Source organism: Bufo bufo, chromosome 6 (genome assembly GCF_905171765.1).
Source record: "Bufo bufo chromosome 6, aBufBuf1.1, whole genome shotgun sequence".
NCBI lineage: Eukaryota > Metazoa > Chordata > Amphibia > Anura > Bufonidae > Bufo > Bufo bufo.
Window position 1 is genome coordinate 417,583,656 of NC_053394.1, and position 24,976 is coordinate 417,608,631.

At 46.7% G+C, this 24,976-nt stretch overlaps 1 protein-coding gene across 1 annotated transcript in view; it reads left to right on the plus strand.

Moving 5' to 3' along the window:
• CDC42EP4 (CDC42 effector protein 4) overlaps positions 1-16,555 on the plus strand; it is a 39,530-nt gene extending 22,975 nt beyond the window's left edge. The window contains exon 2 of the mRNA XM_040437171.1: positions 15,070-16,555. Coding sequence (XP_040293105.1) covers positions 15,257-16,192 — 936 coding nt within the window. The 5' untranslated portion in view covers positions 15,070-15,256 and the 3' untranslated portion in view covers positions 16,193-16,555. The remainder of the gene's footprint in view (positions 1-15,069) is intronic.
• The last annotated feature ends 8,421 nt before the right edge of the window (positions 16,556-24,976 follow it).

Here is a 24,976-nt window from a genome sequence, read left to right on the forward strand (position 1 = left end):
ATTGTTTTGTATAATGGAAAGTAGGGCAGAACGATTACTCGATTGAATCGAGTAATTCGACACAAAAAAGTCCTCGATGTAATTTTTTGCATCGATGACTCGTTTGTGTCGTGTGACCACGAACGTGAGTAAAGCGCTTGCTATTGCTATTGCTATCAGTGGTCACCCGCCGGCCCGCACCGCACTGCACTGGATCCTGACACATCGTCAGGACATAGTGCACGTAAGCGCACACTATGACCTGACGCTGTGTGACATCAGGTCCAAGTGCAGCGCGTGAAGAAGAAGATGGCTAGGAGGGGGAGAGGGTGGCACTGGGGGGGAGCTGATGGGACTGGGGGGAAGCTGATGGCAAATGACCGACTGCGGGGGGGGGGGGGGGGGCCGCACTGGCCACCAATGTGTTAAATACAAGGGAGGGAGGGGGGGCCGGCCGCACTGGCCACCAATGTGTTAAATACAAGGGAGGGAGGGGGGGCCGGCCGCACTGGCCACCAATGTGTTAAATAAAAGGGAGGGAGGGGGGGCCGGCCACACTGGCCACCAATGTGTTAAATACAAGGGAGGGAGGGGGGCTGGCCGCACTGGCCACCAATGAGTTAAATACAGGGGGGGGGGAGGGGGGGTCTGCCCCCTGCTGCCTGGCAGCACCTGCCAGGCAGCAGGGGGCAGTCATGTACACAGTTCTTTTAGTATATTCTAACCTGAAGCGTCCCCATCACCATGGGAACGCCTCTGTGTTAGAATAGTTTTCACGAAGTGAAAAATCAGATCTAAAAAGCTTTTATGCAGACGGATCAGCGGATCCGTCTGTGTAAAAGTAGCCTACGGACAAGTATGACGGACGCGGATGGCAATCTTGTGTGCATCCGTGTTTTTTCACTGACCCATTGACTTGAATGGGTCCGTGAACCGTTGTCCGTCAAAAAAATAGGACAGGTCATATTTTTTCGACGGACATGAAACACGGATCACGGATGCAGCTGCAAAACGGTGCATTTTCCGATTTTTCCACGGACCCATTGAAAGTCAATGGGTCCGCGAAAAAAAACGGAAAACGGAACAACGGCCGCGGATGCACACAACGGTCGTGTGCATGAGGCCTAAGAAAAACAGCAAGTATCGTGTTTTTTTCTGAAGATTTGGTGCGGAAATGCTTAGAAATCAGCACGGAAATTCATGCAGAATTTCTGTTAGTATGCCCTCACCTGTGTGCAGGTACCCTTAGGCCTGGGCTACATGTGTCACGCAAAGTTTTGGCGCACCAATGTCGCCGTGACAATCTTTATAATGATAGGCTATGGTGTCCCACTGCGACATGTAACATACCGCGACTGCGACACGACAGTAGCAAAAAATCCATCCAAGATGTGCCGTGTTTTGCGGTCCGCAAATTGCAGATCCACAAAACACGGATGCCGCCTGTGTGCGTTCTGCAACTTGCGGAACGGAACGGGCCACCCATATATTTTTTTTTCGCGGGGCCACGGAATGGAGCAACAGATGCGGACTGTACACAGACACAGAATGCTGTCCACATCTTTTTGAGGTCCCATTGAAGTGAATGGGTCCGCATCTGAGGCGAAAAAAATGCATCTCGGACGCGGACACAAACAACAGTAGTGTGCATGAGGCTTTAGGCCAGGATCACACATAACAGAAAATCCACATATCAGTCACGTGTGACCCCGGCCATAACCTCCCTTAAAAACCAAATCCAGGACAAAATGCACAGCATGATGCGCTGTTTTATCCAGTACAATGTAAGATACCCGACTGATCCCATTATAGTCACTGGGACCGTCAGGCGCTGTTTGTCACAGTCATGTGACGCCTCCACTGCTCCCATTAGTTTCTTTTTTTTGCTCCTATAATGGGGCAGAACAACAGGAATTGAAGTGCCGGTGGGAATCCAAAAAGGTCTGCAACTTTCTTATATAATTAGTGTTTCAATTCCCCAGGATCGCAGCTATTCTACAGTGAATGAAACCATTTGTGTTTATAGCCAGAGGCGGAAAGCTGGTGCAGACCTTTTATTACTCACTGCTGGGGGTCTGCTACAATTGTATCCAGTCTAGAGAACGCTATCCACCTGGCCTGAGAGTTTGCTACAGTGTATCAATGTTGGTGAAAAGTATCAATCTGGAATCTCGACTGGTTACCCCCCACAGACCACTGTCTAGGCTGGATACAAATGTATCATCTGTGGGATGTAGCCTCTGGATGTGCACAATGAGCTTTCCCATTTGCTGACGGCAAGCAGAGGTCTTGAAAGTTATGAGAAACTGAAAAGTATATTAGAAAGCCTCAGACCTTTTCATTGTACAGTAATAAAGCTAGACAGTTTTTTTCATGGTCGTCAAACGGACACGGAAATGTGAATTGAGGCCTTAGTGCGCTGTCAGTGGAAAATACGGATCGCATACGTCTGTAATCGGATGCATGAGGCCTTACCGGAATACTCCTTTAATCTTCATGAAACCTCTGTCTCCAAAAATCTCATAATCTCCCTTTATTCAAAACCTGAATAAGGCTACTTTCACACTTGCGGCAGAGTGATCCGGCAAAACGTATGCCAACTGATGGCATTAGAGTACTTTCACACTAGCGTTTTTCTTTTCCGGCGCTGAGTTCCGTCTTAGGGCTCTTTCACACTTGCGTTATTGTCTTCCGGCATAGAGTTCCGTCGTCGGGGCTCTATGCCGGAAGAATCCTGATCAGGATTATCCTAATGCATTCTGAATGGAGAGAAATCCGTTCAGGATGCATCAGGATGTCTTCAGTTCCGGAACGGAACGTTTTTTGGCCGGAGAAAATACCGCAGCATGCTGCGCTTTTTGCTCCGGCCAAAAATCCGGAACACTTGCCGCAAGGCCGGATCCGGAATTAATGCCCATTGAAAGGCATTGATCCGGATCCGTCCTTAAGCTAAACGTCGTTTCGGCGCATTGCCGGAGCCGACATTTAGCTTTTTCAGAGTGATTACCATGGCTGCCGGGACGCTAAAGTCCTGGCAGCCATGGTAAAGTGTAGCGGGGAGCGGGGGAGCAGTGTACTTACCGTCCGTGCGGCTCCCGGGGCGCTCCAGAGTGACGTCAGGGCGCCCCAAGCGCATGGATCATGTGATCGCATGGACACGTCATCCATGCGCATGGGGCGCTCTGACGTCACTCTGGAGCGCCCGGGGAGCCGCACGGACTGTAAGTATACCGCTCCCCCGCTCCCCGCTCCTACTATGGCAACCAGGACTTTAATAGCGTCCTGGCTGCCATAGTAACACTGAAAGCATTTGGAAGACGGTATCGTCTTCAAATGCTTTCAGTACACTTGCGTTTTTCCGGATCCGGCGGGCACCTCCGGCAACGGAAGTGCACGCCGGATCCCAACAACGCAAGTGTGAAAGAGGCCTTAGGGGCTCAAACCGGAAAAGAACTGATCAGTTTTATCCCCATGCATTCTGAATGGAGAGTCCGTCCTTCAGGATGCATCAGGATGTCTTCAGTTCAGTCTTTTTGACTGATCAGGCTTTTCAGAAAAACGTAGCATGTTGTATTTTTACCTCCGGCCAAAAATCCTGAACACTTTGACTGAACGCCGGATCCGGTCTTTTTCCCATTGACTTGCATTAACACCGGATCTGGCGCTGTGTGTACCGTCAAACCGGATCCGGCTTTTGCATGTTAAACCCGAAAAATGTGAAAAAAAAGTTAAAGTCCATAAATGGCGGATCCGTTTTATCCAATGCATTTTTAATTGTGATCAAAATCCTGATCAGGATTCAAATGTAATCTGTTTTCACACGTTTTTCTGGATCCGGCGGGCAGTTCCGGTGTCGGAATTGAACGCCGGATTAAAACAACGCTAATGTGAAAGTAGCCTTTGTAAGGGTATTTTCACACTTGCGGTAGGACGGATCCGACAGGCTGTTCACCATGTCGGATCCGTCCTGCGGCTGTTTCGCCGTGCCCCCGGGCCGCCGCTCCGTCCCCATTGACTATAATGGGGATGGGGGCGGAGCTCCGGCGCAGCACGGCGGTGCACGGCTTAAGGCCGCCGGACTAAAATTACTGCATGTCAGGTTTTTTAGTCCGGCGGCTTTCTCCGTGCACCGCCGTGCTGCGCCGGAGCTCCGCCCCCATCCCCATTATAGTCAATGGGGACGGAGCGGGGGCACGGCGAACAGCCACAGGACGGATCCGACATGCTAAACAGCATGTCGGATCCGTCCTGCCGCAAGTGTGAAACTAGCTTAAGACTGATCAGGATCCTGATCAGTCTTAAAAATGCCTGATCAGTCAGAAAAATGCATTGAAATGCCAAATCCGTCTTTCCGGTGTCATCCGGCAAAACGGATCTGGCATTTATTTTTTTCACCTTTTTTTTCGGTCTGCGCATGGCATTCAGGCAAGTCTTCAGTTTTTTTCGCCGGAGATAAAACCGTAGCATGCTGCGGTTTTATCTTTTGCCTGATCAGTCAAAAAGACTGAACTGAAGACATCCTGATGCATCCTGAACGGATTACTCTCCATTCAGAATGCATGGGGATATGCCTGATCAGTTATTTTCCAGTATAGAGTCCTTTTGACGGAACTCAGTGCCGGAAAAGAAAAACGCTAGTGTGAAAGTAGCCTTTCGATGATCCTGATCCAGTTGTATTAAATAGAAACCGGATCCAGCATTAAAATTATTGAAAGTCGAATCCGTTTTTTTCGGTATTGACTTACATTGATTTTCATGCCAAGTCCGGTGTGTTCAGTTTCGCTGACCGGACACAAAACGCAACAAAACGGAACTGATGCATCCTGATCAGTTTTGTCACCATTGACAATGGATGGGGACAAATCCTCTGCCGGATCTCAAAACCGGAAACCAAAACCGCTGATTTGAAAGTAGAATAATGAATATAGCTATGCATTACTTAGACCAGTTTCTGGGAGAGTTTAATGACAAGTTCAACCAACATGGCTGACATAAGGTCTCCTTCCCATAATGACAAATCTGTCCAGATACCTGACGAGGGAGCAGATGAGGGCCCCTGTGCAGTAGTGGACCTTATGGTCTAGACCAGGGATCAGCAACCTCCTGCACTCCAGCTGTTCTAGAACTACAACTCCCAGAATCCTCCTTTCACTTCTTTGGGAGTTACAGGAACAGCTGAGTAAGTTTGCATGCTGGGAGTTGTAGTGTTACAGCAGCCGCAGTGCCGAAGGTTGCTGATCCCTGGTCTAGACTCTTAACCCAGCTAAAACACAGTCATCTAGGTTCCAGATGTTCAGACGCTGGAACAGTCCTACAGGATGAGTCTACAGTCCTTATATTGGGTGCAGATCCAATCCAGTGTCTATTTCTGTGGCAGTGAGTCAGGAGAATACTATGCCTGGTTAGTCAGCCGCTGCGCCACTCCTCTGGAATAGCAGTGCTCACATCGCCTAGAAACAGGAACATTTTTATGTAATTGAACTTGAAGACGAGCACAAGACCGCTAAGACACGCTATAGTAATAGCGCGATACTATGTGATGGAGAAACTCAGTACAAATCAGCACAAACCTAAACTACTATCTGCAGTTATTTGCGTCGTCCGTAAAAGACAGGAACGAGGAGGCAAATGGATCTGATAAACTTGTAGCCTAAACCCATAGTATAATGCAATGTTCTGCAACCTTCAAATATACTTTGGGGGTTAATTACTAACAGAAATATGTCTATATTAGGCGTATTTCTGGTGCAGATTGCGGCACAAAGGTTATTTGCGTTGCAATCTGCGACTTTTCCCTGCTCACGCCAGGTCTACAGAAGTGGGAGTAGTGTCGGCGGAGAAGGGGACAGGCTGGCCCATCTCATTCATCATTTTTTATGGCTGTTTTAGGCATAGAAAATGGCCTAAATCTACGCCAGCAAGTAAGCTGGGGTAGATTTAGAAGCGGCGGTGGATCCGCTGAAGTTATGTAGAGGTCGGCGCCTCTACAAAACTTTGGCGATTCCACCGCCAGCGCAAGGCCTTATTAAGACCAGCGTCTAAAACGCCGGTCTTACCAAATGACCCCCTTGGTGTTTCAAATCATCACAGTTATCAAGATTGCTGCTTGCTTTCAGCGGAGAGAAATATTTGCATCTGTTTTGATCCTGTCCTTGCAGGAACTGAGATAAGCAAGGATGTTCATATTCATCGACTGCAAGCAGATATCTTGAAAAATTGGCAGAACCTCCTCGTTATGCAGCGTCTTACCGGACTTCGCACCAGTACAGAGTTTCTGCCACTTGGCATTTTCCACATTTGCTGTAAATAAGTGACCCAGCTCATATCTGGAATACGTTTTCAGCACCACCTGAATGTGACTGAACAGGTTATGGACCCTTGCAGTATAGAACCCCACTTTGTCTGTGAAAGACGAGCATAAAACCTCCTTAGGATGCCTTTTCGTGGTTCCTGATCATTGCCCCATGGAAATATGTCACCAATCACCTCACAAACGAAGGAGCGATCGTTTGTCGGTTGATCGCATAGTTTATGCAGCACTAAAACTGTCTGTGGATGAATGATCGTATTACTGTTCTTTTCTTATACTTCTCATGATTGCTGCATAAAGTGAATAAGTGCTGCATAAGTGAATATCACTTAAAGGGGTTGTTCCATAATCAATATAAAAAAAGTATAGTACATGACAACCTCTCTCCAACAAAGCTAGAACCAGCCCTGTACCTCACATGGATCCAGAGATCTCCCCATTCATTGCTCTGCTAGACTTATATCAAGCTGACAGCTCAAGGGGAGTGTCCTTTCTGCTGCAGCTCAGGGGGCGTCTCTCAGCTCTCCCTATCACAGCTCAGGAGGCGTGTCTCAACTCTCCCTATCACAGCTCAGGAGGCGTGTCTCAGCTCTCCCTATCACAGCTCAGGAGGCGTGTCTCAGCTCTCCCTATCACAGCTCAGGAGGCGTGTCTCAGCTCTCCCTATCACAGCTCAGGAGGCGTGTCTCAGTTCTCCCTATCACAGGCAGCTGAAGGATGAAACTGAGCATGTGCGGCCTTCTTAGTGAGCAGGTCAAAGAAATAAGGAAAAGAACAAACAGCAGGTGGCGCTACACAGATACATTTTATTGAATAGCTCAGTGGCTATACAAGATTTTCAATGACATGCAATTACAAAAGTATTCAGATCCAGGCGCTGGTTTGAAAACTATCTAATATATTTCATGGGACAACCCCTTTAATGAGCAGCAATCAACAAGATCAAAGTTTTTTTTTGGTTGTTTAATACCGATAACCTATCTTCAGGATAGGTCATCAATATCTCATTGATAGGGTTCCTAGGCCTAAGATGTAACGTTCAATTGTCACGCAGCTCAGTCCTACCGGTTGTAGCTGGCCAGTCTCGGGAGGGTCTGCCGCGGGCCTGCTGGCTTATTACGTTGTTATTCTGGTTGATGTTCCCCGTAAAACCGGTGATATATCCAGTGAGAGATGCAGATAATGGCTGACTCACTGGTGGGGAATCTGTAGAATAAAGCTCAGCGGTGAGCAGTCGTCGCCTCCGATTCATGACATCTTAATGGATTTCATCCCTCTAAACAGAAAAACATGTAAAAGTCTGATTTGGACAAGACTGATCCTTTAGTCATCATGGATGTGGCTACAAGGGGCCCTGGTGCATTAGAGGGCACAAAGCTCCCTCTGCCATATAAGAAGACCCCAGTATTACATACGTTTAAAAAAATGCAAGGAGGGACAATACTAACCATGCCAGGCAATTTCTGCCTCTAACCCCACCCAACCCCTATTAGAAACATAGAATGTGTTGGCAGATAAGAACCATTTGGCCCATCTAGTCTGCCCAATATATCTGAATCCTATGAATAGTCCCTGGCCCTATCTTATATGAAGGATGGCCTTATGCCTATCCCATGCATGCTTAAACTCCTCCACTGTATTTGCAGCTACCACTTCTGCAGGAAGGCTATTCCATGCATCCACTACTCTCTCAGTAAAGTAATACTTCCTGATATTACTTTTAAACCTTTGCCCCTCTAATTTAAAACTATATCCGCTTATAGCAGTTTTTCTTCTTTTAAATATTCTCTCCTCTTTTAGGCTACATGCACACGACCGTATGTGTTTTGCAGTCCGCAAATTGCGGATCCGCTAAAAAAAACGGATGACGTTCTGTATTGCCTATCCTTGTCTGCAAACTAGAAAAAAATAGGACATGCACTATTTTTTTTGCGGAGCAACGGAATGGACATACTGATGCGGACAGCACACGCGTTTTTTGCGGACCCATTGAAATGAATGGGTCTGCATCCTATCCGCAAAAAAAACGGATCGGACACAGAAACAAAATATGGTCGTGTGCATGAGGCCTTACCTTGTTGATTCCCTTTATATATTTAAAAGTTTCTATCATATCCCCTCTTTTTCGTCTTTCTTCCAAGCAATTCAAATACAATATCCAATCCCACCCAGTCGCCTTAGGGCCCCCACATAATTATGGTGCTCCTCTCCCAGTAAGAATACCCCTTAGTGCTCCCCTCACTGTAGTGATGCCCCCTTAGTACAGAAACATGACATAGTGATGTCTCTTTGTGCCCTTCAGACAGTAATAAGACTGTTCTCTGCTCTCTTGGAGGTCCCGTTCTGGAGATAGGTGCGGGTCCCACCCCTGGGACTCAAAGCTATCTGATATTGGTGGCATATCCTAGCGATGTCTCAGATAAGAAAACCCCTTTAAGTGCCCCCCACACATTGTGATATCCCGTTAAGTAGTCCCCACACAAAATCGTGTCCCCTTAAGTGCCCCTTAACACAGTATGATGCCCCCATAGAGTATGAGACCTCCTTAAGTGGCCCCATAGCACCTCGGCCATGTCATGGGGTAATCCAGAATAAACCCTACCCATCATGATGACCACTACTGTCTTACAGATCTTCAGTGCTAAGATCCTCCAGGAACATTAACAAACACGTGACTAATATTAGCACTATTATAGGCTGACTTTAGACCTTGTGGCCCTTTAAATCTAGAGCGCCTACACATTCTGGCTTTCGATATGTGAAATGCTCAGTCAGGGTTTCCAAGCAGCTGATGCACAGCCAGGTTAGTGGATTGTGCAGGGCAGGCAGATTTACAACCGTCACAGGGTGTCTGTTTACACGTGTCCTGAAAGCCATGGGGTTTAGACTGGGCCGTTCTGCTGACGGATCCTCTGTGCTTGGGTCACATTATTTAACCCCGGCTGTAATTGGCTTCTTCTGCACAAAATGTCTTCTTGACCACTGATAAAACACACACACACGCTACTACCAGGCAAGAGAAGAGCCAATAGACAGAGGGGCCTTAAGGGTTAAGTTGAAAATATATAATGAGTAGATTTGCGGTGCTGGTTCGCACATGGAAGCGTGTTGGAGAGGATGGGAGTAGTGGTTGAAACGCTGAGGGTGGCTAATCCCGACTCCAGTGCTCTTCTGGTCCGCATTTGCAGTGAATGGGGGGACGCAACCAGGGGCATAGCTGAAGGCTTATGGGCCCTGGTGCAAGAGCTCAGGTTGGGCCCCCCTTCCCTCAGTGCTTTGTGGCCAGGGGAAGGGAAGCACATAGCGTTCATGCTGCCTGAGGCAAAAATTGAAACGGTACTCCCCTCCAATGCCAAATTCTTGACCTAACCCTTTCCCTTCAGCCAGAGGTGTAACTTGACCAGCGTACACTTTCCATAATACTGGTGTCTTCTTATGTGACAAGCGTCTTTGGGCCTCCTCAGGCTCCTGGGCCTGGTAGTGACTGCTACCACTGAACCCCCTATAGCTTCGCCTCTGGACGCAACCCTTCTTCCCCTCAGGGCACACCTTGGACTTTGGTATGGCTTGGGTACCCTTGATGGTGGATGGTGGGTGCAAGGCAGGAGGACAGGCGCAGGTGGCCGATGGAGAGAATGACCAGACTCGCTTGGTTAGCATAAATAAAGTCTCTCTTGACCAAAGGCAATTACTCAATATACTTTCTGCAGTTCCCACTTGAAAGATACAGATCCTAGATCCGGATGGCTAGCCCGTCTCAGAAACATGGCAGGCTCCAGAAGCCCATAACCCAGACCACAAGCAGTAAAGTCTATTGCCATAAACGTGTGTTTATATGTCTGTACAGCTGGCTGTACGTTAGGGATTTCATTTTCTGAGTGACTTGTAATTAATGGTTGGTCTGTGTTCTTGTGTAGGTTGTCATAATGCTGATGCCAAAAGGTTAAAGTTAAAAGGTCATTCTCATCAGATACTTTATATTCCGACCTAAAGGATGTCCAATAATCCTGAGATTGAAGGGACTGCAGCATTGAGTCCCCCTCTAAGGGTATGTGTTCACAGCGATTCTCGGGACTGGTGGTGGTCCCAGAGGTGGCTTAATTTCACTGTTTGTAGTTTTGTACATTATAAGCACTATGGCCACGTGTCTCTGGCTGTAACCCCAGGTACAGGTAATCTATTATGGAGGACAGCACATCACTTGAGCTGACAGCTTTGTGGGGATCAGCACAGTCAGATCTAAAGGAGTGGTGCAAACCAGTCGCTGGATGACAGAGCATTTCTATTTCAAGCAGCCAAAATGCTTTCTGTGTGAGTAGCATTTATATTACTGGCATATAGATTAGGGGAGGCCAAACAAGAGAATTCACAGCCGGTGATGTCTCCATTATTGTCCTCAAGAGCAGGCCATCACATGACCGCCCCTAGACAGCAGTCTCCTTCAGTGCTGGATATGATTCTAGGATACATGCCATAGTCAATTATATTCCGGGGTGTTGTGTGCCATTTTGGATTAGTACAGCTGCAGTTTTAAAGTGGCGGAGCATATTTTCCTGCTTTTCATAAGTAGTCAATTAATATATCACATCTTGGTTTCTGTCCGGGATAGATAGGCCTCATATATTAGTGTATATATTGTGGCACAGTGAGAGGTTTGGTCTGGGAAAACAGGTATTTTCCTCCCAGCATGTGCTGGGCTGATTTATAGCCAGGTAAGGTCAAATACCGGACCAGATTTTAAATGCCGGTCCGGGTCTTTGCAGCACCTGGCTGTCCTTAAATAAGCAGCTGGGCTCAGAAGCCATGTCTCTGTGGTGGGATCTGGGAGCCTTGTGTCTGGATGAAGGCTTGCTACCTGTTTGGCATGAAAACAGGTTGGGGCTGCTATGAGCAAGGACTCTTTGAGGCAGAATTGCCGCATGGTGTGAATTACCACCAACACCGCAAGGTGACTTTTTGTTTGATTATGACTGCTTGTTTTGTCACTTGCCTAAAGTGTGAATAAAACACTGAACTGTTTGATCCAAAGAACTTGTTGTTGCCTCTATACTGCGTCCGCTAATCCTGTCTACCAGAGCGAAACCCCACAGTATATAGCTGATCAGGGGTGGACCCCTACACACACAAACCAAGCAAATGCTTTGAGCTCTAGAGATCAGATGGGTCACAAATGGTTGGCTGAAAGAAAAAAAAAATTATGGGTAGAGAATACCACCTTGTACAGGTGGCTCAGCTGCTCAGGGGCGGTCCTTTCCCAGCTGTAGAGCAGTGGTATGCTGAGAGTGGGGTTTCAGTGTGAAAGGGAGGAGCTTAGTGGTCCAACAGGGGTGGAGCTTAGTGGTGTTTCGAGGGTCCCCAGACATAGCAAATCCGCCCCTGCATAGGGTAAGGCTCACTAGAGGGAGCTGGAACAGGAAGATCTATGGTCCTTACAGACTCTATTACATAGGAAATAGTGCCAAAAAGTGGGAGATCTCCTTACCTAGTGTGCAAATGATGATCCCACTGGAAAAATTCTGCAGTTTACTAATGAAAGGGTTAAAGAGTATATTAAGGAGTTGCTTTTTTTCCACTTACGTTGGGTGTTTATCCCACCTATACCATTTATTCCATCCTCCCATGAAAGATTATACACTTACAGGATTTTTGGACATGTGCCCAATATAAACAAGTGCAGGTTACTGGGATATGTTCTCCTATAAATCTGTACCTGCATCGGGACGGGAAGGAGATCGGTGTCCCTGCATAGGATATAACCCTGGGGGACCCGCTGAAGCACTAGATGGCAGGTAAATATGTGACTAATGTATGGTCAGTCCACGACCACTGACCTCCGAAGACTGTCACCTCCAGGACCAACCACATGCCACAGTTTACAGTCTGTGAGTAAAGGCCCTAAGAGACCAAGATCATGTACCATAGACAATCCCACAGCTACTTGGACATTTACACTGTACAGTCCATACACAGGGCGGTTCTGGATCTGCAGTCTGGATGTCCTGGAGGAGGAGGGGACTACAAATGTGACAACCACCCTCAGCAGCATTTTGTCGATTGCAAAGTTCTCACTTCCCACAGGCCTGAATTTCAGGACCATGAAAAACAATTAGAGGGTATTTTTTTTTAACTCCCCTATGATGTCCATAGATCATACGAGTGTATTACTGTAGTGCAGCGGCAGCATGAAGCGCACGGTGTCATAGAAACCAATGACGCCGTGCGCTCCTGCTCTTAGCAGGATGCCAGGCCGGGATACCATGGCCGTGTGAATTCGGCCTTAGGCCTTATTCACACTTCAGTGTTAGGTCAGTGATTTCCATCAGTGACTGCGAGCAAAAACCAGGAGTAGAGAGATAAGGTAGAAAGATATGCACCTGTTCTGTGTTTTTGTCCCGCACCTGGTTTTGGCTCTGAATCACTGATGGAAATAAGGCCTTGATCATGGAAGTTAATGGGGTTATCCAGGTAAAGATAATGAGGAGGGGTCTTTGTAAATATAGCCACCACTGCAGTTGCCAGACATCCAAACTTAAAGGTCATAACACGACCATATTCATTTTCATCAGATGTGAGGCAGGGAGCATGCCTTGTATGTCGCAGCCAAAGTTGCCATGTAGCCCGAGTGTGCCTACTACCTCTTCACCACCCATCGCTACACCCCATGCAGACGAAGCTGTAGCAGCTTTACAATGTGAAGAACTCAGAAAACAGCATCACATACCTCAGCGCCAGGGCCCCTGTGAGTGTGAGATGGGGTAAAAACTAATGGCGAGAGCTCTGGTTGCACCTGAATTTCCAGCGTGACCAAACCCATTATAGCTGTTGGCTAAATACTCGCTCTCTCTCCCAATCCTCTTGTACACATGCATGCTTGGCTCAGCTGAGCATGCATATGTAGTGAATGGGGAGAAAGTTGCTGCCAGGATCCTCTGAAAGAGATTTTTCTTTCGGCTAACAAAAGGATTGGCAGTTGAATCCAACTTGCCCCGTCCTAATCTTCCCCAACATCATGCATAGAAGAAGTGCCAGAAGGCTTTGAGATGGTTGGCCAAACCTGGCCAATTTACATCTAAAGTACATGGCCAGTTTTAAGGCCCCCATACACATCAGTGTCTGACAAACCTGCCTAGAATGGTCGGTTCGGACAACAGTCTAATGTATGTTGGGAGCTCCCGACTCTTCCCCAACAGATGATGTCGAGGAAGACAAGGTTCTGAAGAAGGGTTGGCTGCTTTCTCCTCTCCCCGGATGTGGACGTCAAGGAGTAGTAGAGAAAGATAGCCATTGAATGTGTGGCCGGCTTTAGACTTGGGCTGTGTTCACATCTCCATTTAGGAGATCCAGCTTCCTGATCTTGCGCAAATGCTGGCTGTCGGAGGGACAAAAAACTGTTGCATGCAATGGTTTTTTTGTCCAGTTGAAACCTGCCATTTGTGCTGGAAATTGGCTGAATCACCAGACCTCATTGCAGTCAATGGGGATCCAACGATGAAGTCGAGGATCCGGCAGGCTGGATCTCCTAAACTGAGATGCGAACGAGGCCGTAGTGAATTTGTTAATTTCCAGTTTTATTAGTGGCAGCAGTAAAATCTGGAAAATCACAGAAGGGGAAGATAAGAGAAGGCAGGCTTGAGTTTACCAAATTTGCCCGTGTACCGCTATAGTGCCGTCACGACTCCTCCGGTCACATCCCTGACAGATAACTCAGATCGTCAGCGCAGTCTTTGTTTTCTGCACGGTTACCTCTGCCTCTCTCTTCTCGTATTAGGGGAATATAAGCTTTGACGGCTGTCACCGTTAATTCCCAAAACTGTCTCTTAGTGATACGTTGTGGATCGGAAGCCTTCCCTGTAGACGCCTTATTGGTAGCAGAGCTTGACCTAGTAAATGGATTTAACACGGTTACAAAAATAGGTTAAAAAAAACTGGAGTTGACTAACATGTTTTCAAGTTCTTTGCTCCATCTTTCACACCCTCTATTGCAGTGGACAATGCAGCTAAAATTTGCTACAGGCTCCTGGAAGTTTGGGTTGTTTTCTGCTTAGGTCTGTGGAGATTCTAGAGTATTTTATCCACGTATCCTAGATAGCAGGGGTCAGCAACCTCTGGCACTCCAGCTGTTATGCAACTACAACTCCCAGCGTGCGTACTTGCTCAGCTGTTCTCAAACCTCCCATAGAAGTGAATGGAGCATGCTGGAAGTTGTAGGTTCACAACAGCTGGAGTGCTGGAGGTTGCTGACCCTTGTTCTATAGAAGGCAAGGGGCTACATTTCAGAAACTCTCCTGCATGTGGGAAAACACAGAAGGGGCAACAACTTTCCAGCAAAACCGGCACCAGTTATCTGTGCAGGTCTCAGAGTTTGGACACCACCAATGTTGGGATGGTTTTCGGTGTGGTTGCGGTTTGACTGCATTGAAAAAATCTGACAAAAACATGTGTTTTTTATGTATTTTTACTGAGTATACCCTAAGATATCAACATCAGCCATCGTTGCTCCATATCAGCCCACTCACACCTCTAATATAAGCTTTTGTAGAAAGTGCAAATTGTAGACCCCAGTAAATGGCACCGAATTGTGATATCCATTTCTTAGATGTACCCCTCCCCCTCCTTGATCATTGTAATCAGCGGACATATTGCAATGAAGACTCAGCCAGGTTCAGCACAGATGGAAAACTAATGTGCAACTGCAAATAGTTTAATGTAGAGATCATGAATATTCCTTATGAGAGATTACATCAGAACCTTACATCTTATTTCCTCTTTTGTCTCATCAGGATCTAATCAGCTCGTGATTCCCAGTAAACTTGTCACCACATCGCCAGTTTATTGGTTTCCTGAAATCTCCTCATAAAGTTTCCCGAGGACACTCTGGACTCACTGCATCTCCATATTATAGCACTGAATTGCTGAGGGAACAGTGAAAGGGTTCTTCTCGGAGATTGGAGTGTACCAGTAGCCAAGATGCCAATTCTCAAGCAGCTGGTGGCCAACCCAAATGCATCCAAGAGACGCTCACGAGCAGATCTCACTGCAGAAATGATAAGTGCCCCCCTTGGGGATTTTCGTCATACCATGCACATAGGAAGGTCCGGAGATGCCTTTGGAGATACATCGTTTCTGAGCAAAGAAGAGGAGCAGCCAGAACGAGAAGAATCTACCTCCAAACCCAGCTTATTATCCCGGACCTTCCGGAGCAGCAAACGCTCCCTTTCGGTAACTAGAGGTGATCGAAGAGACATGCTGGGATCTTTAAGGGACTCAGCCCTTTTTGTTAAGAATGCTGTTTCACTGCCACAGCTGACGGAAAAAGAATCAGAAAAGGGGTCTTCAAGCAAAAAGATGCCCAAGAGCCTCTCATCCAGTCCAGTGAAGAAGATGCCTGAAGAGCAGCAACACGTAAATGGAGCCTCTGCTCGAAGCCCACTGCCCAGCCCAATACCCATTTCAGACACAAGCTTAGCAGAGAAAGAATTTGGAGAATTAACAGACCTTCCAGACACAGCACCAAAAAGCAGCTATGGCATGAAACATGCAGACTCCATCATGTCGTTTCATATTGACCTGGGCCCTTCAATGTTAGGAGATATACTAAGCGTAATGGACAAGAGCCAGTGGGAGAAAGACCTTGACCGAAGCCTTGATGACCTGGATGGAAACAGGACCACTTATAACCAAAGTTCTGGACCAACTAGACAGGCAAGTTCTTCAGCAGTTCCACCCATTCAAGTCCATGATCATGGAAGTCTTTCCTCATCTAGCAGGAACCACAAGAGTCAGCCCACCAAAGAGTCCCACTCAGTTTCCAGAGCTTCTTCAGGACATCCAGAAGGAAAACCAAGGCGAGGAAGGGAATTTTCCTTTATGGATGAGGAAGAGGAGGATGAAATAAGGGTGTAGGAAGGATATACAGCCTACTCAATAATCTGAGATGCAAATCATGAATAGAGCGGACTTGCTCGTCCCAGTTTAGATCTGAGCTTGGTACCACAGGGCTATTCTGGCAATAACCCTTTTACCTACGCGCTCTATAAATCTTAACCATGGAACCATGAATGGAGTGTGTAAGCTATAGAAGGCAATTTATAGCAATAGGCACTACAATTTCCAACACTTATCCATGATCAAAAGTGGCCAAGGGTAGACCATGTGGATCGGATGATGGCGTTGTTGCCCTTGAACAAGTAACCATTATAACGAATGCTGCAAGTCATCCTTTGACAGACACAGAGGAAGAAATGTACAATTTCAGACTGAGCAAGAGGTATCACTACAAAACCCTGATCATTTGTTCACCGCGGCCATGTTGTTCAACGTTTCCAAAGACCCATAACCCCAAGTTTGCAGGTTTTATATCTGGTCACACCTCCCAAATCTTTGTTGCCTTGTAAGTGGAACCCTTAAACCTGCCATGTGGGTGTAAACTGGTCCCATTACAGAGACTAAAATAAGCCTGGAGGTCTTGGAGATCTCTTGTGACTGTAAAATACATTTTCGGTAAACTGACATGGACTTATGGGTGGCTATGTATGGGGTCATGTCCACTGACAATCAGATTACAATGGATGTCGGCAGTGAGAAGATGAGATTAAAGGAAAGCTACTCTAGGTGATGAAGAGGCACCAATAACTCCTTAGTAATTCCAAAACACTAGAACTTTATTGATGATGTGAGCACCGGACTCAGGATTCAGTCCTCACATTTTTTGCCAATGATTAACCATTACTTTGCCAGTAAAATGTACAGTTGGGACATCTCCTTTATCAGCAGAGATTACTCTTTTTTCCTGTGGGAATTAATACTAATCTTTAGAGGAACTTATTTCCCTAAAACTTCTTGTGTATGAGAAGGTATTTTTTGTATTGTTATTATTTATGGTGCTTGGAGTAAAATAAAAAGAACACTATGCATTTTCCTGAGCACTTTATCCCCTGACCACCAATACCGTATCATATACCTTACAAAAGTGTTATTTCCATTAAAGTGTTATTTCCATTTCAGACACTGGGGTCATATCGCTAGAATTATAACAGAGCCCACAAAGTCCTGGAGAGCGCACCGCACATGTGCGTCCGCCCTCCATTCATTCCCATGAGAGCGCTTCTGTCATCCCTATAGAAGTAAATGGAGCGGTGCATCTCCCATTCATTTCAATAGGACTTACAATAGCCGTCACTCTCTGCTATTTTCGGTGCTCCCATAGGAGCGGTGCTCCCTCTGGGACTTTGCAGGCTACATTCTAAGTATAGGTGCGGGTCCCAGAGGTGGGACCCGCACCTATACTTAGAATAAGACATTGGGGGTGTATACTATAAGACATTGGGGGAATATCCTAGCGATATGCCCCCAATGTCTGAGATGGAAATAAGCCTTTGGGGGCAATTTTTTTTATTATTCCATTGTACTCATTTAAGCTAAAAATCATTTTTTTCAATTGGTCTTTATTTAAACTTATGAGCCCCTTTCTCTGTTCAGCCTTGAGATTCTCGAGTAGCATGCTCTGTGTTTTTACACAGCTCAGCTGATGGCTCCCTATCTCTGACCTCATAAACACTCATTATAGCTCAATTCTTATCTTAGTGATAAGAATGGGGCTTAGATAAGTGTTTTTGTGCTATTAGTAATTTAGAGATGAGGGTTGTTAGGTAACAGGCACAAAGTGAAAATACAATTCTCACAGCTAGGTAGAAGTTAACCCTTTATGACGAAGCTGCTGAATATTTGTAATAAATCAATTGAAAAAAATATATTTTAAGCCCAAAATGAGTAAAATGCAATCATAAAAAAATTGCCCCCAAAGGTGTACATAGGCTTTAATTACATTGTGATAAGACTATATACAGTAGCATCAGGGGCAGGTCTGTGAGTTTGGTATCCACCAATTATTCAAAGACAGGACCTCACTGAAAAAAATCTCAGTTTCCCAAACTCTCATAAATGTTATAAATGAGACGAGGTACTGTCCGGGACTATCTGTCCCCAAATCTGATCCCAGGACATACACGCATCTTCTGTTCACAACGTGTTCCTTAGTATTAAGAGTTTATGACTAAATAAACTAATGCAATGTTGGTATAATTATCTGTGAGCAAGATTTTGCTAATTGCTGGTAAGTGCCAAGACCTATTAGTCAGTAAGGGCTCATCATAGTCATGCGAGGTACAGAACATGGGTAAATTCTGCAGCACTTATACATTGCACTTGTCATTCCCTTGTGAAGAGAGTACATAAAGTTATATTTAGCAAGGGATGAAAAAAAGAACAGGGTAAAGGTCCTCCCAGGATATGGGAAGGATGGGAAAAGGACATTAGACCTTAAAAGGAGTGGTCCCATCTGGCACAATGATGACCCTATAGATTAGAAGTGCTGATTGTAACAGACAATGGTTGTGGAACCACTGTGCCAACTAACCGGTTTGGCTAGGGGCTAGACATAAGGGCATTATCCTGGTAGCCCCCTGGTATTTACCCTTTAACCCCTGTACAGGGAATTCGCTGCATGGGAGCCACCAGATCACTACTTTTGTAATAGTCCCGGTGTAGTTGGCAGCTGACCCACAAGGGTCAAAAACACACGAGGGATCACGCAACACTCTTAGTCAGTAGCAGGCCAAGGTCAAGGCAGGCAAGGTTTCTGCATATCCATAAAACAATCCAAGGTCAGGGCAGACAGCAGAGGGTCAATACAATAAACAGGGAGAACTTACGGAAGGCAGCGGAGAATCAGAATCAGCAAGCAGGCAGAGTTTGGTGCACAAGCAGACAAATGGAAAAAAACACCACTAATAAACTGGCAAACTAGATACCTAATGCTCAGACACCCTCCCCAAGGTGAGCAGCCATTGGCTAGCTCAGATTGAGGTAATTGGGTACTGGCACTTTAAGATCCCAGAGACACGTGCCCTACGGGAAACAGGGTGGGACACTGGACTATGGTGGCGGTCTCCACTACTGGAAGGCAAAGGAGAGCTAGTGGGGATGCATGTCGGGATAAGTGAGTGATGTAGCACCCGCACAGAGCTCCGCCATGACACTCATATTTTGCCATACACACAGGGCCATATATAAGTCTATGTGGAGCCATGGGAATGGAGAAACAATGGGCCACCTGTCAACTTTCCCTCTGCGTGGCAAGTGGCTACTGTTGGTGGCTTGTGAACTTTAACATGGCCGATCTTTTTTTCTCCCTGACATTATCTGCTAAGAGTCGGTAGTACTCCATACACATAAGACAGTCGGTCGGTCCATCCAAAATCTGTGGCTTCAGACAACCTTTTCCTTAAGTGTGTGGTGGCCTTTACTCCAGTGGGTCCTGGCATCTTCTCCGGTTGGCTAGTGAAAACTGCAAAACTGCTTTAAATTTACTTATCAGTTTCTCTCAATGAAAATAATCTAGAACTCATTTATTATTAATAAGAAGTCACTGGATACCTACAGTTAGCTGCAAAGACATACTGACAGTGAAAAGCTCCCAAGATAACCCTGGTTCCTTTCTACATATGAATCCATTTCCTGGTCTGTTTGACCTCAGTGTTGCCACATTTCCTGGAAACGAATGCCGGTCCTTTCACTTGTTTTGGGCAAAACATCCTTTAAGTAGGTTTCCATCTAAATTTATTTCTGCAAACACTCTGCTGATGTGACAGTAAGAGAAAAGTGGGGGTCAAATCCTGCCAAGCCTCCTTGCCCATTCCCTGCCCTCAGCTCACTCTGCTGTGGTTTTACATTGGGCATGGAGAGACACAGGTGGCATAGCAGGTAGTAAGTGTACATATAGGGCAATCACAAGTTAAATCTCTTTTCTTCTTTTATTAGACCTACCAAACTTGTCATCAAGATATTGCATTATGTGAAACGTATATAAAAACCTGATTCCACGTGTTCCGTTACGATTTATTCCATACAGGATCGCCTGCGTTTCATGCATTCCTCATGTGCACTCGGTCAGAGTCCTCCCAGGCTTCCATCACCAGAAACATGGCAACATACCACACCCGCCACACAATGTTTCGGTGGCACAAGTGCTCTTGACAAATGAGGCGTGCCCCCCGAAACGTTACGTGTACGGTATACTGCCATGTTGCAGGCCGGATGCATGTCAGGAATGCATGGAAAAGCAGGTGATCCGGGATAGAATAAATCGTGACGTAACACACGGAATCCGTTTTTTTTTTACGTTTCATATGTGCAGCTATGTAATATCTTTATGAAAAGAGATTTAACTTGTGATTGTCGTAGATTGTCCTAGACACTTTGCTATGCTGTGATTATGGAGGAGTGGAGCTCCGTGTGTATTTGGACATATTGGGCCACATATTACTGTATTTTTTGGACTATAAGGCCTCATGCACACGACCGTTGTGTGCCTCCGTGGCCGTTGTGCCGTTTTCCATTTTTTTCGCGGACCCATTGACTTTCAATGGGTCCGTGGAAAAATCGGAAAATGCACCGTTTTGCAGCCGCATCCGTGATCCGTGTTTCCTGTCCGTCAAAAAAATATGACCTGTCCTATTTTTTTGACGGACAACGGTTCACGGACCCATTCAAGTCAATGGGTCCGTGAAAGAACACGGATGCACACAAGATTGGCATCCGTGATCCGTGGCCGTAGGTTACTTTTTATACAGACGGATCCGAAGACCCGTCTGCATAAAAGCTTTTTCAGAGATGAGTTTTCACTTCGTGAAAACTCTAATCCGACAGTATATTCTAACACAGAGGCGTTCCCATAGTGATGGGGATGCTTCTAGTTAGAATATACTGAGAACTGTGTACATGACTGCCCCCTGCTGCATGGCAGGTGCTGCCAGGCAGCAGGGGGCAGGCCCCCCCCCCCCTGTAGTTAACACATTGGTGGCCAGTGCGGCCGGCCCCCCCCCCCCTCCCTCCCCTGTAGTTAACTCTTGGTGGCCAGTGGGCCCCCCTCCCTCCCCTGTAGTTAACTCTTTGTTGTCCAGTGCGGCCGGCCCCCCCTCCCTCCCCTGTAGTTAACTCGTTGGTGGCCAGTGGGCCCCCCCTTCCTCCCCTGTAGTTAACTCTTTGTTGTCCAGTGCGGCTGGCCCCCCCTCCCTCCCCTGTAGTTAACTCTTTGTTGTCCAGTGCAGCCGGCCCTCCCTCCCTCCCCTGTAGTTAACTCGTTGGTGGCCAGTGGGCCGTCCCCCCTCCCTCCCCCTCCTAATTAAAATCTCCCCCCCTATCATTGGTGGCAGCGGAGAGTACCGATCGGAGTCCCAGTTTAATCGCTGGGGCTCCGATCGGTAACCATGGCAACCAGGACGCTACTGCAGTCCCGGTTGCCATGGTTACTTAGCAATTTGTAGAAGCATTATACTTACCTGCGAGGTTGCGATGTCTGTGTCCGGCCGGGAGCCCCTCCTACTGGTAAGTGACAAATCATTAAGCAATGCGCCGCATAGACCTGTCACTTACCAGTAGGAGGAGCTCCCGGCCGGACACAGTCATCGCAGCCTCGCAGGTAAGTATAATGCTTCTACAAATTGCTAAGTAACCATGGCAATCGGGACTGCAGTAGCGTCCTGGTTGCCATGGTTACCGATCGGAGTCCCAGCGATTAAACTGGGACTCCGATCGGTACTCTCCGCTGCCACCAATGATAGGGGGGGAGATTTTAATTAGGAGGGGGAGGGAGGGGGGAGGGCCCACTGGCCACCAACGAGTTAACTAAGAGGGAGGGGGGGGGGCCTGCCGCACTGGACAACAAAGAGTTAACTACAGGGGAGGGAGGGGGCCCACTGGCCACCAATGAGTTAACTACAGGGGAGGGAGGGGGGACCCACTGGCCACCAATGAGTTAACTACAGGGGAGGGGGGCCAGCCGCACTGGACAACAAAGAGTTAACTACAGTGCGTCTTATAGTCCAGATGCTTCCATTATGGAAGTGGTCATTAGTATGCAGGAGGCGCAGGGAGCAGTGAGGGAAGCTCTGCGCTGGATGTACTCACCCTCCCTGGTCTTCTTTAGGGCCCCTGTACCCACTAAACGAAATGGGACTTTATGGATTCATTTCTCATATGCGCAAGGAGCTTTCCTGTGTATGCACAAAATGGACAGTGGATAGACCCTTACCTTCACCTTCCAGTACCTCAAAAAATATAATGTATTTATCTCATGGGGCATCTGCTCTGACAGGAGGAGATAATGATCAATCTACAGTGGCACAAAATGATTCAATTGATGGCTTCAAGAAAGGTTGAAATGATTTCTTGCAATGAGTGCAACTTAAAGGCGTTGTGAATTTTTTTTTGGGGGGGGAAACCTGTGATGGGAAGCATACTTACTGGTTCCTGACGCTGGCTCCTACGCTTTCCATCCTCTGATGCTCCACTCTGCAGTGGAGACCTGTTCCCCTTGGTTCATGACAAATGGTCACATGACGCAAGGGGAGCAGGTCAGAACTGCGGCCATAGATTGGCTGCAGAGGCGTCAAACCAGATGTTTACATCCAGGGACCCGAGAGGAGCAGCGGGGGCCGGAGAGGGAAGGATTCGGGAGCCAGTGTTGGGAAGCAGAGAAGAATGCTTCCCTTTGCAGATCTGCCCGGTGGTGCCAAAAAAAACTCAAACATGCACAGCCCATCTAATAATCACATATAAATTGGTAAAACATTTGTTGTAGCCGTGATCAGGTTCTGCCTTTCCAAGGTAATACTACTCATGGTTGAGTGTTCACTACTACTCATGTTCACTACATCAGATTTCTCAGTGGTCGATGCCTTATAATGGCTAACTGGGAAGATGATGCCACAATTGCAAGCTTTCGAGATGACCTCTTCGTCAGGCATCTTTTAAGACAGCAAAGTACATAGGAGTAATGAGATCCATTCACCCTGAGCTCTCAGAATAAAGTGACTCAAGCAACGTGACACAAAAGGGAGTCACAGAACAGCGTGCAAGCCTGCAGTTCTGAACATGACGCCATGGTAAATAGTCATGTCTCCATGGTATCATCACAGTCCGGCTGGTAAGAAGCCAACTTGTAAATTGGTTCCTACAGATTGTTATCTTATAGCAAATAACATGACACAACGTATCACTGCCAACTCAATGGCGTCCACCGAGAAATCTATCACCATGATCTCATAAAGAAATGTTAGTTATACTTTTACTACCCCAACATTAAAGATTTTATCATAGGAAACCAGACCGTTCTGCTCAGAAGAGCGGAAAGGAGATTGTAACCAGCAACAAAATGGAAGGAGACAATCCCTCAAACCATGAACGGTCTGTTGGGAAGCCACATGGTCAGACAGAAGATGGGGCATGTGGTGTAAAGGTCGTTCATGTGCTTAGGCAAATGATTAAACCAGTGCACCAAATTCTATATTCAGACAGGTCGTAGAGAAGGGGGTCATCAATCTCTGGGGTCTTAGGGGCATTCAGTCTCTGGCTCTCTCTCTCTAGCATGGGATGAGCAAAGTTTAGAAAAATTTGATTTGGCTGCTTCACTGAACTTCGACAAAAAATTCAATTAGTGACAAATTACTTTGTCACTAATCGCTTTCCATTGTATGGAGCGGGCAGAATGACAGGGAACGGTGATCGCGTGGCCACCGTACCGCCATTTAAACCCTCAGATGCCACGTTCAAGACTGATTGCGGCATTTGTGACTCACATTAAGCCTTTCAGGGGTAAAAAAAAAAATTACACTCACCTCATCCACTTGCTCGCGGAGAGGCCGTCCACTCCCATCTTGATTGAAAAAATCCCACCAAAGAAACTGCGCTGGGTGTGATGACCCAGTCACCACATGATCAAGCTGGGCACGCGCAGTGACGCCATCAGTGGACAGCCTCTCCGAGAGCAAGCGGATGAGTATAATATTTTTTTTCATGCCACCATTTTAGTAAAAATGTATTCGTTACCATGAAGCGCGAGGAAATTCAGCTTTGTGACTAATCAATTTTTTTTGGTACCTATAGAAATGAATAGGTTTGCATCCGGTCCACAAAAAATACTGATTGGATTCAGACAAAAAATAGGGTCATGTGACTGGGTACTTAGGCCCCTTTCACACGGGCGAGTTTTCCGAGCGGGTGCAATGCGTGAGTTGAACGCATTGCACCCGCACTGAATCCGGACCCATTCATTTCTATGGGGCTGTGCATATGAGCGGTAATTTTCACGCATCACTTGTGCGTTGCGTGAAAATCGCAGCAAGCTCTATTTTGTGTGTTTTTCACGCAACGCAGGCCCCATAGAAGTGAATGGGGCTGCGTGAAAATTGCAAGCAAGTGCGGATGCGGTGCGATTTTCACGCATGGTTGCTAGGAGACGATCGGGATGGGGACCCGATCTTTATTATTTTCCCTTATAACATGGTTATAAGGGAAAATAATAGCATTCGAAATACAGAATGCATAGTACAATAGGGCTGGAGGGGTTAAAAAAATAAATAAAATTTAACTCACCTTAATCCACTTGTTCGCACAGCCGGCATCTCTTCTGTCTTCTTCTTTGAGGAATAGGACCTTTGATGACGTCACTGCACTCATCACATGGTCCGTCACATGATCCATCACCTAGGAGATGGATCATGTGACGGACCATGTGATGAGCGCAGTGACATCATCAAATGTCCTTTTCCTCACAGATGAAGACAGAAGAGAAGCTGGGCTGCGCGAACAAGTGGATTAATTATTTTTTATTTTTTTAACCCCTCCAGC